The 15,126-nt window shown below is 42.5% G+C and overlaps 1 protein-coding gene across 3 annotated transcripts in view; it reads left to right on the forward strand.

Moving 5' to 3' along the window:
• Positions 1 to 14,461, forward strand: part of LOC134211385 (lethal(3)malignant brain tumor-like protein 3) — a 54,827-nt gene extending 40,366 nt beyond the window's left edge. For all 3 annotated transcript variants that reach the window (XM_062688185.1, XM_062688184.1, XM_062688186.1), the window contains 5 exons: positions 1,673 to 4,567; positions 4,708 to 4,933; positions 5,009 to 5,335; positions 5,402 to 5,567; positions 13,553 to 14,461. In XM_062688185.1, coding sequence (XP_062544169.1) covers positions 1,673 to 4,567; positions 4,708 to 4,933; positions 5,009 to 5,335; positions 5,402 to 5,567; positions 13,553 to 14,126 — 4,188 coding nt within the window. In that variant the 3' untranslated portion in view covers positions 14,127 to 14,461. The remainder of the gene's footprint in view (positions 1 to 1,672; positions 4,568 to 4,707; positions 4,934 to 5,008; positions 5,336 to 5,401; positions 5,568 to 13,552) is intronic.
• The last annotated feature ends 665 nt before the right edge of the window (positions 14,462 to 15,126 follow it).

A 15,126-nucleotide genomic window follows, 5' to 3' on the forward strand; every position in this document is an offset into this window, starting at 1 on the left:
GTCGTGACGAGTGATCTTGTGCACGGCAACTGGCTTCATGCCGTAGCTCTCGGGTTCCGCAATTAAATCTTCTTCCCCCATGCCGAGAAGCCCTTGCAGCAAAGCCTTAAGCGGTTTCGTGGTTAGGCTCATACTTGTGGACCTCGGTTTTTATTAATTTTTCGATAAAAATTTGAAATCCCCCCTCATAAAAAATTAATTTGGCGATGAAGTTTTGAGTGGAGCGGAGACAGAAGAAGATAATAAAATGTGTTCCCGCCTTATGCGCATTGAGATCACAATTGAGACATACAGTTTGTGTATATTCTTCAGGTACGAATGAGTAAAGCACATTTTCAGCATGGGTACCAAAAGGCAACCATAATGTATACCCAAAAAGATTAAAAATGTTGGTGTTTTATATTTGTACAGCATTGTAAATTGAATCAGAGAAGAAAAATTAACTACGTTGAGTGTTGTACTTTGTGAACTTTCTGTGAAACATTTATTGAACGATTCCAAGGTTAGATTTTATCACCAGCAGTGCAAAGACTCCTTATATTTAATAAGTACAGTTGATGCGAATAGAGCCAATTTGAATTATTTTTTATCTTTATTATGGTGTTTTTTCAGTTTTAAAATTAAGTTCAACACCAACATTTCTCTAGCACGTGCATAGAGAACAACTATTCAACAGCCGAGTTAAAGAAATTTTAGCGATTGTATAATAATTGTATCAATCAGACCGATAAAAATATAAAAAAAAAAAATATGCGTCGGATTTTTTTGCCTAAGCTGTCCCAGAGTAAACGCGACGTGCGATGCGACGCGGCGACTAACGCAAAGAAATAACAATTATTATCAATGGGCTGTCAAATTGCACTGCCGTGTCGCATCGCGCGTTCGCGTATAGTCTGGCTTTGCTCTAAGGGGGAAATTAGCAGTAGGTCATAATTTTTATAAAATAATAGATGACTACTCGTCGAACTTCGTCTCGCCCAATATTAATGTAGTGGCCCAGTGACTATAATAGGACTCTAGTTTGCACAAACAGTTGGAGGTATTTGTATTTAACCTCAGATGGAGGAGGGGTCTCAAACCACCAAAGAAACATTCTTCGTCTTCAAAAATCTCTACATGCCAAATTTAGTTTTATTTGCTTGATTTTAAGTTACCGTCGTCGTTGGGGGGTGACAATGGGTCAAATATGCAATGGCGGTATGCAAAAAATTATGTTTCATTTGTAAGGGGGCTCTTCCAGAAGGCGAGGAGTCTCAAATCACTACACAAATATTTCGTTCCATGAAAAACCTGCACACATGCCAGATTTTTGCTTGAATAAAACTCGAGTTATGCACTGCCGTAATCTGAAAAAGTGACGTATATGCCATTTTCCAAAAAGGGTGTTAACGAGTACTACTCATCGAGCTCTTTAACAGAAAAATGGAAAACATATGCATGTTGTAAAATGGCTGTTACGTCACTTTTCCAGATTACGGCAGTGCAGAAACGTATGTTTTATTTGTATAGGAGCTCCCTCTTCCAGAGAGGAGAGGAGTTTTTAGTCATCATAAGAACCTTCCCGAAAACCCCACTATAAGAGTTCATTTTCATTTTCACAGAAATTCATTTTTATTTATACAGATTTGTAACGGCCTTATTCGATTTCTCTATTTCATGTTTTTTTTTTCAGATGCAAACACCTGGATTTAAAGTTCAAATTGGAAGCACGAATATCATGTCGCTGCAACAAAAAATAATCACCCCGCTGAATCAATCGACATCCCAGGGAACCCCCACCATGACAATGCTTCAGCAGGGCTCTCTTGCCATTGCCGGGGCGGGCGATTTGAAGCGTCTTCCATCGTCGATTAAAATCTTGAAACCACTGGCGCCTAAACCGCCTCTCGGAAACTACGCCAGCACAGTGATCAAACCTGCCCAGGAGAGCACCATTCAAACGACTTCGCCAGGTCCATCCAGTGTTTGCCACCATGTGCTTCCATTCGGAACAACTATAAAAGTAACGGCCGGAAATGAACAGCTCCCGATTGCCATTTCAAAACCGCAGCAAATTATTCAAGGCCCTTCCTTAATTCAACAGCAAGCACAATATCAGCCGCAGCAAGCACAACTGCCGCATATCCAACAACCGCAGTCTCCATCGACGTCGACTCTACTCAAGCAAATCCGTCCGGTTTCACCGGCAGCAATGGCATCCCAACCAACCACCGTACTATCGCCATCCCAGAATAAAGTGATAATCAACAAAATAATTTATAAACCTCCGGAAGGTCATCTTGGAACGAACACAACCGCTGGACAAACACGCATCGTTGCCGCTACTCCACCGCTTTCACCAGGGTCGATTCCAGATTTTAAACGAAAAATCATAATCGCCAACAATGCTAATCGATCGCGGCTCTCATCACCAGGCCAGTCACCAACGTCGATTCCGCAACGCACAACCACAATTCAACCGGCTCAGGCGCAGATCATCGTTCAAGCCGCCAATCCGACTCTGCAACTAGCACCGGCGCTCACTGCAGCTAGAACTACCATCGACAACATTCCAAACGCCGTGCAAACGGTCATATCCACCTGTAACAGTAGCAATATCACCGTTACTCCGATGCCAATTGAACCATCACCAGCGCCGACATATCCGTTGGTTCATGAAGAGAAGGCCCAATCTACTGTCGATACAGAAGCAAAGAAATCCGACGATGTTTCCGAGTCTTCTGAACCAGCGTACCTTAGCTCATTTGAAGAGTTCCATAAAACCGTATCCCAAAGTAGCTGGACGAAGGTGGACACTTCGGAAACCGAAGTTTCTTCAACGACAACTGAACAAATGGTGGGCGGTATTGAAGAGCAAGAACACAAAGATGATTCGCATGACGAGGAGGCAGGTGAGGTGGAAGATGCTGATGTACAAATGGAGATGGAAATGTTGGACAGTTCACAAGGTTCCGTTAGATCGAATAGCCTAATTGGCAATGAAAACGTAGATAAGGAGGAATGTGAAGAGAAGCCGGATGACAACCAACCCCGCGATTTGCCAGTAGGTTTACAAACTCCGATAAAGAAAGAAGAAGAGCAAATAACATCGAACGAGGAAGTTCTGAGCGAAGAAATAAAAAGCCCAAGGCTTCAGAAAAGAGCCAACTCGGATGTTCAGCATCACAGTAGTCCCGTTCGGGCTCGTCGACTTTCAGAACCATCCAAACAAGACGAAGTTCCAAAAGAGAATGAGGATGCCCCTCCAATGCCGCAACCATTAGCAGTTGTAAAACGGACCAGAAACAGGAGATCCGTTAGTAGAAGAAGCAGATCATCGAAATCATCAGTCCCCTCGTCCCTTTTTTGCAATGAAAAGTTGGAAACAGAGTCGGATGAGAGTCGCAGCATCAAGACTTCGGCGTCTAGTCTGCACACGATCAGTCCTCCGAAGAAAGAGGACGCGTCGGATTCACCTCCGGCGTACGATCAGGATAAGGTGCAGGAGGCGATCGATGTCTACAAGAAGAAGCAAGCGTTGGTCAAATCGCACCGTGAAAAAAATCGATCCGAGTCGCGATCGGTTGCGGATCGCGAAGAAAAAGAAGAGAAGGATTTCATCGAAGGGGATTTTGGCTCAACGCCGTCGGACCTTATCAAGTGGAACGATGGAATCGGATACATACGAGGCAGTCCTCTTCATTTCCAGTTCAACCAGTTTGGATTGGTTGAACCTATGGACATCAAAGAATATATGAAACATGTCAACACAAATGTGTACGAATCTCTTAAAGATCCTCTTAGAGACCGAACAAGTGTAAAAACAGCTCGAAAGAAGCGTAAACCACAGAACGCGGACGGCTCGTACCATTGCAAGGGATGTCGAGGCCGTGGCACCGCTGGTGATTTTGCAACTCCCGATTATTGCTCAATTGCCTGTATGAAGAAAACTAACAACGAGCCTTTACTTTTGAGTATTGCCCACTCGAAAGATCTTCAGAGAAAGGGCATCGGCTCCGAATCGTCAGCATCGAACAGCACCCCACTTCCAACGAGCGACGATGAATCGCTAGGAAGTTCGCTCAACTTTGCAAACGCCTTTAAAGAGAAGCGTATTTTCCCCGCTAAAGAATCGAGTGGTCCGAAACCTGTTGGCCAAGATGTAGCAACGACGCAAGAAGTGAGCACACCCAAATTCTCGTGGGAAACTTATCTGGCCAAAACACAAAGCACCCCTTCGCCACTGAACTTATTCGTGAGCCCATACCCAAGCGTACAGAGCAAGTTCCGCGTAGGAATGAAGCTGGAGGCAATTGATCCGGAGAACAACTCACTGTTTTGTGTGTGCACAATTGTTGAAGTTCTCGGCTATCGGCTGAAATTGACCTTCGACGGATATTCGAGAGACTATGATTTCTGGGTCAACGCCGATTCGCTGGATATATTCCCGCCTGGCTGGTGTCAGAAAACGAAGCGTATTCTGCAGCCTCCCTATGGGTACGACGGAGATTTCAGTTGGAAAAAGTATCTGTACAAGGAGCGGGCGATGGCAGCACCGTGGGGTTTGTTCAAGCATCTGAACTTGACGGTGAGTATTATTATGTTACGAATATTCGACAACAATCGAGTTTAGATAAAATTAGCGTTTTAAAGATGTTCGCTAATTCTAAAACAAACGACTTTAGTTTTATAACTTGCCATAATTTATGCTTCTTTTAATCCCCACAGTCCAATGAGAACAAATTCGAAATAGGCATGAGTTTGGAAGCAGATGATCTGAAGAAATCCGGCAAGGTTTGCGTCGCTTCGGTAACGGATAAAATCGATAATCGTATACTGGTCCACTTCGATGGATGGGATGAACGGTATGACTACTGGGTGGACATCCATTCTCCTTACATTCATTACATCGATTGGCATCACGAAAATGGTTACAACATCACACCACCACCAGGTAAGATTGTGAAAAATCAATAGATAAATGACCGAGAAATTTGACTAATAAATAATTCTCTTCTGTTTGAACCAGACTGGAACAAGGGTGAATTCGAATGGGTCAAGTACATCCGGTTGAAGTCGCGCCGAATTGGCAAGGCTATTATTCCGGCGGACCAGTCGCTTTTTGCCACTAGACAGCCAATGGACTTCAAACCGGGCATGAAGCTGGAGGTGGTGGATCGCAAGAACCAAATGCTCATTCGGCCGGCGACGGTCGTGGCCACGGACGGGTACGAAATTAAAGTATGCTTCGATGGTTGGCCAAATTTTTACTCGTTCTGGATCGAGGACGATAGTTCGGACATTCACCCGATGAACTGGTGTAAGCGGACGTACCATCCAATCGAATTCCCACCAGGTAGGGTGATAATTCGCTGCATAATTTGGAACAGTTCTAATTTCGATAAAATGTTCTCTGTTACAGATCATCGACCTGCGTGTATTAAAAGCACCTGCGAAGTTTCATTCTGCCTAGGAAAAGGGAATGCCAAATTTTTAAGCAAACAACTGCACAACAGAGTAGCGGAATGTCCCTACCGGACTAACAACTGGTTGTTGGAGGACAGGAAAAAGATGCGATTGATGCATGAGTAAGTATTATTTACTAGGATAAATGAGGGGTAATCTATTTGATTGCATACTGTACCGTACTAAAAGTTGCACCGTATACCGTGAAGTTTCCTAATTTTAATACTCAAGATTTTTTTTTCTTGAGCTAGGGTAAAAGGAAACTGCAAACAGACACATGAGGAGGTTAACTCAGGTAGTGTGGGGATAGACTCACCCAACCCACTAAAACCAAAACCCTTTCGCCAGCCCGTATCCCCAGGCCCGCAATTAAGCAATACATCAGAGGAAGACTATTGAGAACGCTCACACCTGTGCTAACGCACTCAACGTTATAACGCAACATCGACTTCAAGGGTGGTAACCTCACCACTAGTCGATCGCAAGTTATGATAGTAACCGAGCACCCAGACAACAAACACCGTGCGGGAACCGCAATGACTTCTATATCTACATACGAAGCCCGTTTAAGTTTTCGGGGTAAGCAGTGCATCACAGAAGTCTCTACTGCAACTGCTGGTTGTTGTCAAGACGCCACTAGCGCTGTAGTTTCGACATACTTTATCTGTTGAGACGCTGTGTTCACCACCTCCCATGTAACCTCTTCATGACACATCCTCTCAACGAGGTTGTCCTGGGTTGTACCATGCCGCTGACAAGCAGCATGGCATCGCGTTCAACATCGAATCACGGGCATGCAAACATCACATGCTCTGACGATTCTACCTCACCTCACATTCCGGGCACACCGCAGAATCTGCAAACGCGAACCTATGCAGGAACTTTTTAAAGCAGCCATGTTCAGAAAACACCTGTGATAGGTGGAAGTTGATGTTACCATGCTTCCTACGAATCCGATTCGACACCTCCGGAATCAGTTCTTGGGTCCAACGACCTTTAACTACAGTGTCCCATGCTCTTTGCTTGCACCGAGTCCCTGTCGTTGAAGCACTCCACGCCTTCCTCCAGAAATATATCTATCAGCATCATCCCAGCAATGACGCACACCGCCTCGTAAGATATGGTGCGGTATGCGCTTGCAACCCGCAGACACATCATCCGGTGTACCCTGATTAATTTGTTAACATAGCACCCGGCCTCTAGTGCATGGAGCTTGCTGGTACACCGTATTGGATGATAGACAATGCTACATCCGCTTTAAGCCTACGCACCTGACTTTGATTGCCAATGAAGCCTTTTGGCATACATAATCGACGTGGCTCATGTAATTGAGCTTATCGTCGATCATCCCGCCCAGATGTTTTAATGACCTCACGGAATTGACTGTGCAGATCCCTACGTTTATCCTCGCTTGCTGCAACCCTTGGTGGTTATGCACCACAACAACCTCGAATAGCACACTTATCACTATCAGTCACTGTGACTCATATGTGACCGAATCCAGTCACATTGGAGTTGCTGCAACCAAATCGATCTGAACTGTGCTACTAGGGACCTAAGAATTGTAATGTGCTAAGGGCAACCTCCTTGAATTGAGCCATTCTTCGACTCTGCTAATCGCGTATGAAGCTTTCAGTTCAACTTCGTCGAGAGTGTCGCCTGTGACTTCTAGCATTACATCATCCGCAAAGCCTTCTACTTTTACACCGGCCGAAAACGTAATACTCCGTCATACTTGATATATTCCACAGAACCGGTCCGAGGATCGATCCCAGTGGATCACCTGCTGGCACTTCAATCGACTGCTGACCAGCGTCGGTGTCGACTAACAATATCCTACTCTGAAAATAGCTTATAGAATCCTGCACAGATATTCCGGGACTCTCAAGCGGTGCAGGGAATCAGTTATAGCTGCCCAGCTGGCGTTATTAAATGCATTTTTTACATCTAGTGTAATCAATGCACAGTACCTAATACCTCTCCTATTTAAACCACGCGCTATCTTAGTCGTTTCCGTAACTGACCGAATTGCTTCGATGGTAGAACGGCCTTTGTGGAATCCATACTTGCTTGATAAGCCACCAGCCCACTCCGTATAGTCCGTCAATCTATTCAGGATCACCCTCTCTAACAACTTACCAGTTGTGTCGAGTAGGCAAATTGGTCTGTATGCCGAAGGCTCTCCCGGGGATTTCCCAGGCTTAAGCAATAGAACCAACTTCTGCCATTTCCAATGATCTGGAAAGTTTCCCTCGTCCAGGAGGCAGCTCCTGAACATATCTGGAGCGACAAGAATCATGTGCTTAAGGACCAGGTTAGGAATACAATCCCTGGTGCCTTATTTAGCTTAAGTTTTCTTGCAACGGCGATAAGCTCATCGTTAGTCACTAGCGGTACCACGTTTACTGACTCGGGTTTACTGTGGCGGGCCAGTCCGATGAGTAAGGCACAGAGAAACAGACGTCTCACTTAGAACAAAAAGCAATCAAAATCACCGTCACGGAAACATTATCGCCCAATGCTAAATACACTGTGATTGGACAATCGGCAACCAGATGGCGGTAGTGAGCAAACGTCAAACACAAGCAAAATTGATGGAAGCGCCATCGGTGGCCGATCGACCACCTACAAAAAATTGAATCTACCGTTAAAACCCCAGATTAATCCACCTAGCGTTGGTGGTGCCTTTCTCGCATTTAGTTAAGACACCAACCTTCACGCAGAAAAATTTACGGTAGACTCAAACATATTCTAGGTAAAATCAAACAATGTTTCAGTTTGTTCTGGCATCAAACATAAATATGGTTATGAACAAACATATTGTCGCAATCAAAACAAACGTAAATTATGTTTGAATCAAATATACATTTCCAGTTGTTTCAATCAGCGGATTGTTTAAAGCAAACATACATATTATTGTTTTGGTTCGGCCGCTAGAAATATTTCCTTATCAATTCTACCAATATTCATATTCTGGTAGCATTAGTCTACCAGATTTCACATATGCGCACGTTCATACTTCATTTACTTACCTTTTTGTACCTAAATTCATCCTCATCAACAATTTAGAAGCATTGAAAAATATGCTCCACTCTTTCGCTGCTGCTTTGGTGCAGCTTCCGAGTTTTTGTTTACATCTGTAAGAGCTATCGAGGGGCTGCTCACTAGTGCAAGCATATTACAAACAGGAATTTTATTTTGTTTTTAAATTAAATATGTTTGATTTAAACATAGTTATCTGTTTGCAAACAAACATGAATATTTTTGATTCAAATGGATGAAATTTGTATCCGTGTTATATGGGGTTTATATGGTCCGATGTACCATTTCTTCATAACTTTGGAACGTAATGACCGATCGTTATAAAATTCAATAGTGATCAACAAGGCTTTGTCCCCTGTCGAATGAAACTTGTTGCGAGAAAATCGGTTTAGGATTACTATACGAAAAGTTGTCTAATGTTTTTTATAGCTTTTGTGCACACACATACACACATACATACACACGGACAGACAGACATGTGCTCAGCTCGTCGAGCTGAGTCGATTGGTATATAATACTATGGGTCTCAGAGGCTTCTATAAAAAGTTCGTTTTCGGAGTGAAATGATAGCCTTTCGGTACAACTTTGTTGTACGAGAAAGGCAAAAAGGTGAACGATGGAATATGTGTTAAGTGAGACGTCTGTTTCTCTGTGAGTAAGGCTTCGGGAACAAACCTTCAACGATCCTGGCTAACATCTCCGGGGATTTCTCAGGTGGTGTGCTGTTGGTCCTAGCCATCACTATCCTGTATGCATCCCCCATGGAGTATTATTGGCCATTTTACACAGCTCTTCAAAGCAGGCTCTCTTACTACATTTGATTTCGTAGTTCACAGCTCTGCTCGCTGTTTGGAACACCCGGCGTCTTTCTAGCCTGTCCGCTTCGGTTCTAGCACGTCGCAATCTTCTTTTAATCTGCCTTAGAAGGCTTTGCGAAAATCAGCTATCGTGCTCGTCCACCAGTGTACCGACTTGCGGTTGCCGGTTGCAATAGTCCTCCTGGGCATTGTTACGTCATGGTTGCCATGACCCGCCTTGTGGTTATGTTGAGAGTATAGCTAACCATAAAACGTATTTCCTAATGGGCACTAGCAGTATACCCTTCGTGAACCCTCCATTCAGGCTCCACCGTCCATCCCGCGCTGCAGAAGGTCACATCGATGCATGACTCGCCAATCGGTCCTCTGAACGTTGACGCTTGGCCCTCGTTCAGCAGGACTACGTTCAGCATCGCTAGAGACTCTAGCAGGATATGACCTCTAGCGTTAGTGAACCGAGAAGCCCAATCCACTGCCCACGCGTTGAAGTCACCTGCTACAACTAAGGTTTAAGACCAGTTAGTCTCGCTACAAGATTATCTAAAACCATAATATACTGCTCTATGTTCCATCTAGGAGGACAGTAGCAGTTACAAAAGTAAACCCTCTACATCAGGAGATGACACTATCTCTTGGATGGGGTACCTCCCGCGAGTCCAGATGGTCACTATTCCGGACCTTCAGCTGCACACCTCCGGCAAAGCCTACTCCGATCATGCGTCAGCGCAGTTCTGCAGTCTGGCTTTCTGCCAGCTGCTTTTCATCAGTAAGGACTCAAATCTTCGAATCGGCTTCCTTCCTGGGTTCCTGCTAACTCTTTCTCCTCGGTAAGCTGGCGGATATTTCGTTACGCCTCCTTACTTGCATGCAACAAGGACTTCCACTCCTGCTTTGCCTCTACAACCATGTTGCAGCACGGACATCTTAAGGTCCTTGCTGTACTTCCCGCCGTCTGTCAGTTTATTGATCATTTCGTCATAATCGATCGTCATAATGTCAACCCCTGGATAAATCAAACCAATTTCGTCAAATATCGTGGGGCCGCTTAGAGTAATAAAGAGGTTTTTCTTCATGGCCTCCGGAATATAAGTTGGTACAAAATCTTCATTCTGTCCATATATTCACCGAAACTAGACCCTCTCACATAATGATCAACGGTACCAATAAGTGTAGTCATATTGAAATTAATAACCGATCTATTAATGATAAAAAATAAGAGATTTCAAAAATAGAAACGAATTATTACTCTTGACCAGCCCGGTAGGACTGGTGTCAATTTAATGTCAATGTAAATGTTATTTCAACTCATCTATACGGCTTCAAGCTGAATATGTGTGCTATACATATGATCAAGAACTTCTATTCAATGCTTTTACCAGCAAATCTGGCGAATCTATTCAGCTGTTTTTGTCGTGTCTGCACAACTACTTTACAGCATGTTACACATGTTTTTCTCAATCTTTACTAAACCATTTAGTAATATAATTCGCTTCAATAGTGCTTATTCAGATTTTTTGAATCTGTTAAATAAGTTTTATACAGCCACTGAATTCAATTTGATTAAATATTATTTGAGAGGAGAGTAAGTTTTAGAGTTTTATTCAATGTGTTTTTTTGTGAAAACTCAAATATCAATTTTGTTGCTACCTAGATTCGAACTCCTGATCTCCTGATTCAATGGCCGCTGCTCTATCATCACCGTCACTTAGACATATGTAAATAACAAAGAAAATTATGGATGTGCTTCTTCGCATACCCTATAAGTTGTTTTACTAACGCTATTTTCAGATTCATGCTGTATAAACGTTAGAAAGAGGCCTACATGCTGCTTTCAGCACATAAGCTTAAAAATTATGCTTTCAGCATTATTTCAACCATTATTCAAACATCTATCAGCATGTTCTGTTGGCTAACTGTTATGCATCATGAATCGCTGAAATTGTTTTTAGGCAACATTTTCTCACCTGTATAGATGCTACTCTGCTGCTAATCGTTTAACAGTAGCCGTCAACAGAAATATCGCTTCTAAATGGCTTGTTTTCTTACGCTATCTGCTAGCATTAATGACAGCGCTTTGTCAGTTGCTATAAGAGCAGGTAAATACCTTTGTAGCTGCATTACAGAAACCAATAGCTCATACACAGCTCCGGCAACAAAAATCAAATGTAAACATTGCGGTTTTGACATTCCATACTGATAAGCTTTTAAAAGAAGCAGTATAAGGTTTACTTAAACGTTGTGTAGTCTTCAAAGATACAGAAGTAGCCTGAAAGTTAGTTCGTTAGTTCATTTATAGCGCCATTACGCTATATTGTTAGTGCTATAACAACAGCGAAAACGTGTTCAACTCAGTTACATACATGAGCTCTTAACCGATAAGCTTTGTTTGCTAATCCAGACAGAGCTGTTTTATAACTATATGAAAGCTGCATAAACGATAAAAGATTAAATATATTCAGCACACTGACTAGCTGATAGATATTTGGATAATAGTCGAGTTGAAGTTTAAGGGATTATTTGCGGAGGCTTTTCTTTTATTCAGCATTGGCTGCTTTTATTCAAATATTATACAGCCAAAGGCTAGAAGTTGAAGCTTTTAGCACCAAAATTGTTAGTTGGGAAGCTATTGGTAGCTCTTCAGTTCCGTGCACTCCAAAGTCACTAACGTCCTCTCCACTCTCCACTCTAGGCGACGTCGACGTCCTTCTCTCGCAACACTGCTCCAAGTTCACCAAAAACTCTCCGATGTTCTACAGCTTCTCCGTCTCTTTAAACGCCTCGTCTCACTTAGTGTTCCTTTCTCCGGATTAGCTCAAAGACTCACTCACCGGAATGCTCAGGAATAGACTCACTATACCTTGCTCATTAGCTCACTACCTGGCTCAAACGGAATATACTATTGTCCACTACTCACGACTCTATTGCGCTATTGTTACAGGCTTTCAAAATGGCGATCAGTGAACTGGCGTACTTTACTACCTCATTTCAGAGACACTTTTCCCAAAAATCTTCTTTTTGCATGCACACAAGGAATATATGGAATATTCTTGCTACACTAAAAGTTTTCACTTGTAATTTAATCAAAGTTTCTCAACGATGGACCGCGAAACCGTGCTTTAGATAGCCACGCGCCACGTTCTTTTCTTGTCCAATTGTCTAAACTTCTACCATTCACTGGGCACTTGAAATACAGTTTACCGGATTTCTTTGAAAAACTTAACTGCACGCTACCAATACTTAAATGGGAAACACGGGAACTTCCGAATAAAATTTTCCTCTAATTTAAGCACTTTTATCCAACTCGTCGTCACTTATAATATCCGTAATGTGATTTTGTAGATAAAATGATAGCACGTCTTACTCAGTCGAATGTCTAGATACAAGAGAGAGATTTATTCTTATCGAGATTGTTTCGTACATAGTATTTATAATTCAGAACTCACTATAGTGATCGTTTAGCTATAAAGTTCATTTCATGGTATCAGACCTTATATCGAATATAACAGTCCAAGGTGCAGAATTACCACAGGAATCGAAACCTGTACTAAGTTTTGATGGACATTTTTATTTTATAATAACGGTCTATCGGGGCACCGTGGATGCGATTTAGCATTTAGCCTATTATAGGCTTCCTTTAAACTCCCAAACGAGTTTACTTGTACGCGAGGGCTCGATTCGTGAATGATTTTACCAACAATGATAGTTTGTTGGTTTACAAAACATCCTGCCAATTTTAAAACATTTCGCAATTTGTCTGTCAAATCGAATATTGAGTACAAAAACATAAACATAAGTCCTGTCTTACGATCTGGTTTAAGTCGCCAAAAATTTCTCCCACTTTGCTCGTTCTGTTTTTATGAACATATGGAAACGAGCGAGATGGAAACAACTTTGAGCAGCTTCAATCTGCTATTGTTGAACGCACGTGCATTTCTTATGGGAGTTCAACAATAGGCGACAAAATTAGCCGTTCAACATTTGGCGTTTTCCCCTAGATCTTAAAATTTAACAAATATTTCTGGGATGTTATGAGCGTAGGCAGCACTTTTCCAGGACATAAAATGAATCACTACTTCTGAAACGGCTCATTGGACAGCACTATTGTATCTTCGACTTTCGACTTTTTGGGCTTGCACTGGGAATGGGTTCCTACTACGTAGCCGCGAATACACGGTTCATTCGCGGTTCTATATACTATTTACCTAATTACTCACGCGGCTCATTTTATTTATTCAATTACCTTACAGACAAATCCTCACCGTGAACAACTGCAGCACACCCCGCGAACCAATTGTTCAAGAGATTCCTCCGGCAAAGAAGATCAAAAAGGAACCTGAAGAACCCATCCCTACCCAACCTGAACGAACCCATCAAATGGACCCTTCGTTGATACCGGCACTAAGGGCCAGTCGACCGACGTCAACCCAACCATCGAATGGTAGCGCTGCGCCGCTGGATCCGCTAATAAAAACGGCCCTTCCTGTAATAGCGGACTTTGGTCCGCGGTTGAAGCAATCCTACAAACTGTGGAAATCTACCAGCCGGATATTGGACCGATGTACGGACGGCATTTCCGACTATGAGCGAAACCCGCTGGGTTGGTCCGTAGAGGATGTGGCTTCCTACGTGGAACGCTTTGCCGGCTGCTCCATGGTAGGCAATCAGATACGGGAGGAGCAGATCAACGGAATGGCATTCCTGAGTATGACTCAGGAGGATCTGGTCAAATATCTTGACGTTAAACTAGGGCCAGCTATTAAGCTGTACAACCGGATTATACATCTCAGGCAGCAAGTCGAACAGCATTTCATAAAATTTTAAGATTTAGAATAAAAGTTTAGTCATAGACTCCAAATCATGTTGAGGTAAATGGTTTGTATGTTAAAAGCAATTGTCATTCTTCTCTAAGAACTGTGATCAACCAGAGCTTAGTACAAGAATCAAGCAGATCAATATCCGAAAGTTTAAAATATTTAGAAAGCCACACTAGGGCTCAATATGGTTTGCTCACGTTGTAAATAAGTCAGTTCACTGTTTTCTTCCCTTTGTTCTCCCAACAAAATAGGTAAGAAATATAATAACAACATTATGATGAAATCAAATTCGACTTGATAATAAATCACACTGTTTTCTTCGATATTTCAAATTGGTTGTAATCAACTCTATTTTATTCATCCGAAAGTACCGAACCAACTCTCAAAATCTCAATCTGCTGGTCTATCAACTGACGAAACTTCGACGAGGGGGCCTTCCTAGCGGTAAAATGAACAACGTACGACCATGATGGCTGGTGCGGGTGACTAGGTACCTGAAAAAAAACTGGAAAACCTGGTATCATCGGGGAATTATTGTCAACATGGAAAAATCAGGGAATTCGTGAAACAATGAGGGAAATCAGCAAGAGACAAAGTGAACATATCACATCACAGCTTAAGAAGAAGCATTCTATACACACTTCAATTCCATACTTCCACGATTGCCGAGTATCCAACAATCGTGATCTCGGCATTATTTTCGACTGAGATTTCGATAAACATTGCCATGATATCGAAAATAATTACTTAGATCTGGATAAAAAACAATTTTGCCGAATTTCGGAAAAAATATTTACGAAACTTCGACAAAGAAAAAAATCACAAGATCTTGGCTGTTGGAATCTCGGCGAACACTAGCGGAATTAATCTGGGACACGTGACTCGCCAAATTGCACAATTTTCTTTAAATTTGAATTCTTCTGGTATTTAGGAATTTCATTGGAATGGAATGAAATTGTTTCGGGAATAATTTTGATTTTTTTTTTGAAAATCCCTTCATGTTATAC

The sequence above is a fragment of the Armigeres subalbatus genome, chromosome 2, assembly GCF_024139115.2.
Source record: "Armigeres subalbatus isolate Guangzhou_Male chromosome 2, GZ_Asu_2, whole genome shotgun sequence".
Lineage (NCBI taxonomy): Eukaryota > Metazoa > Arthropoda > Insecta > Diptera > Culicidae > Armigeres > Armigeres subalbatus.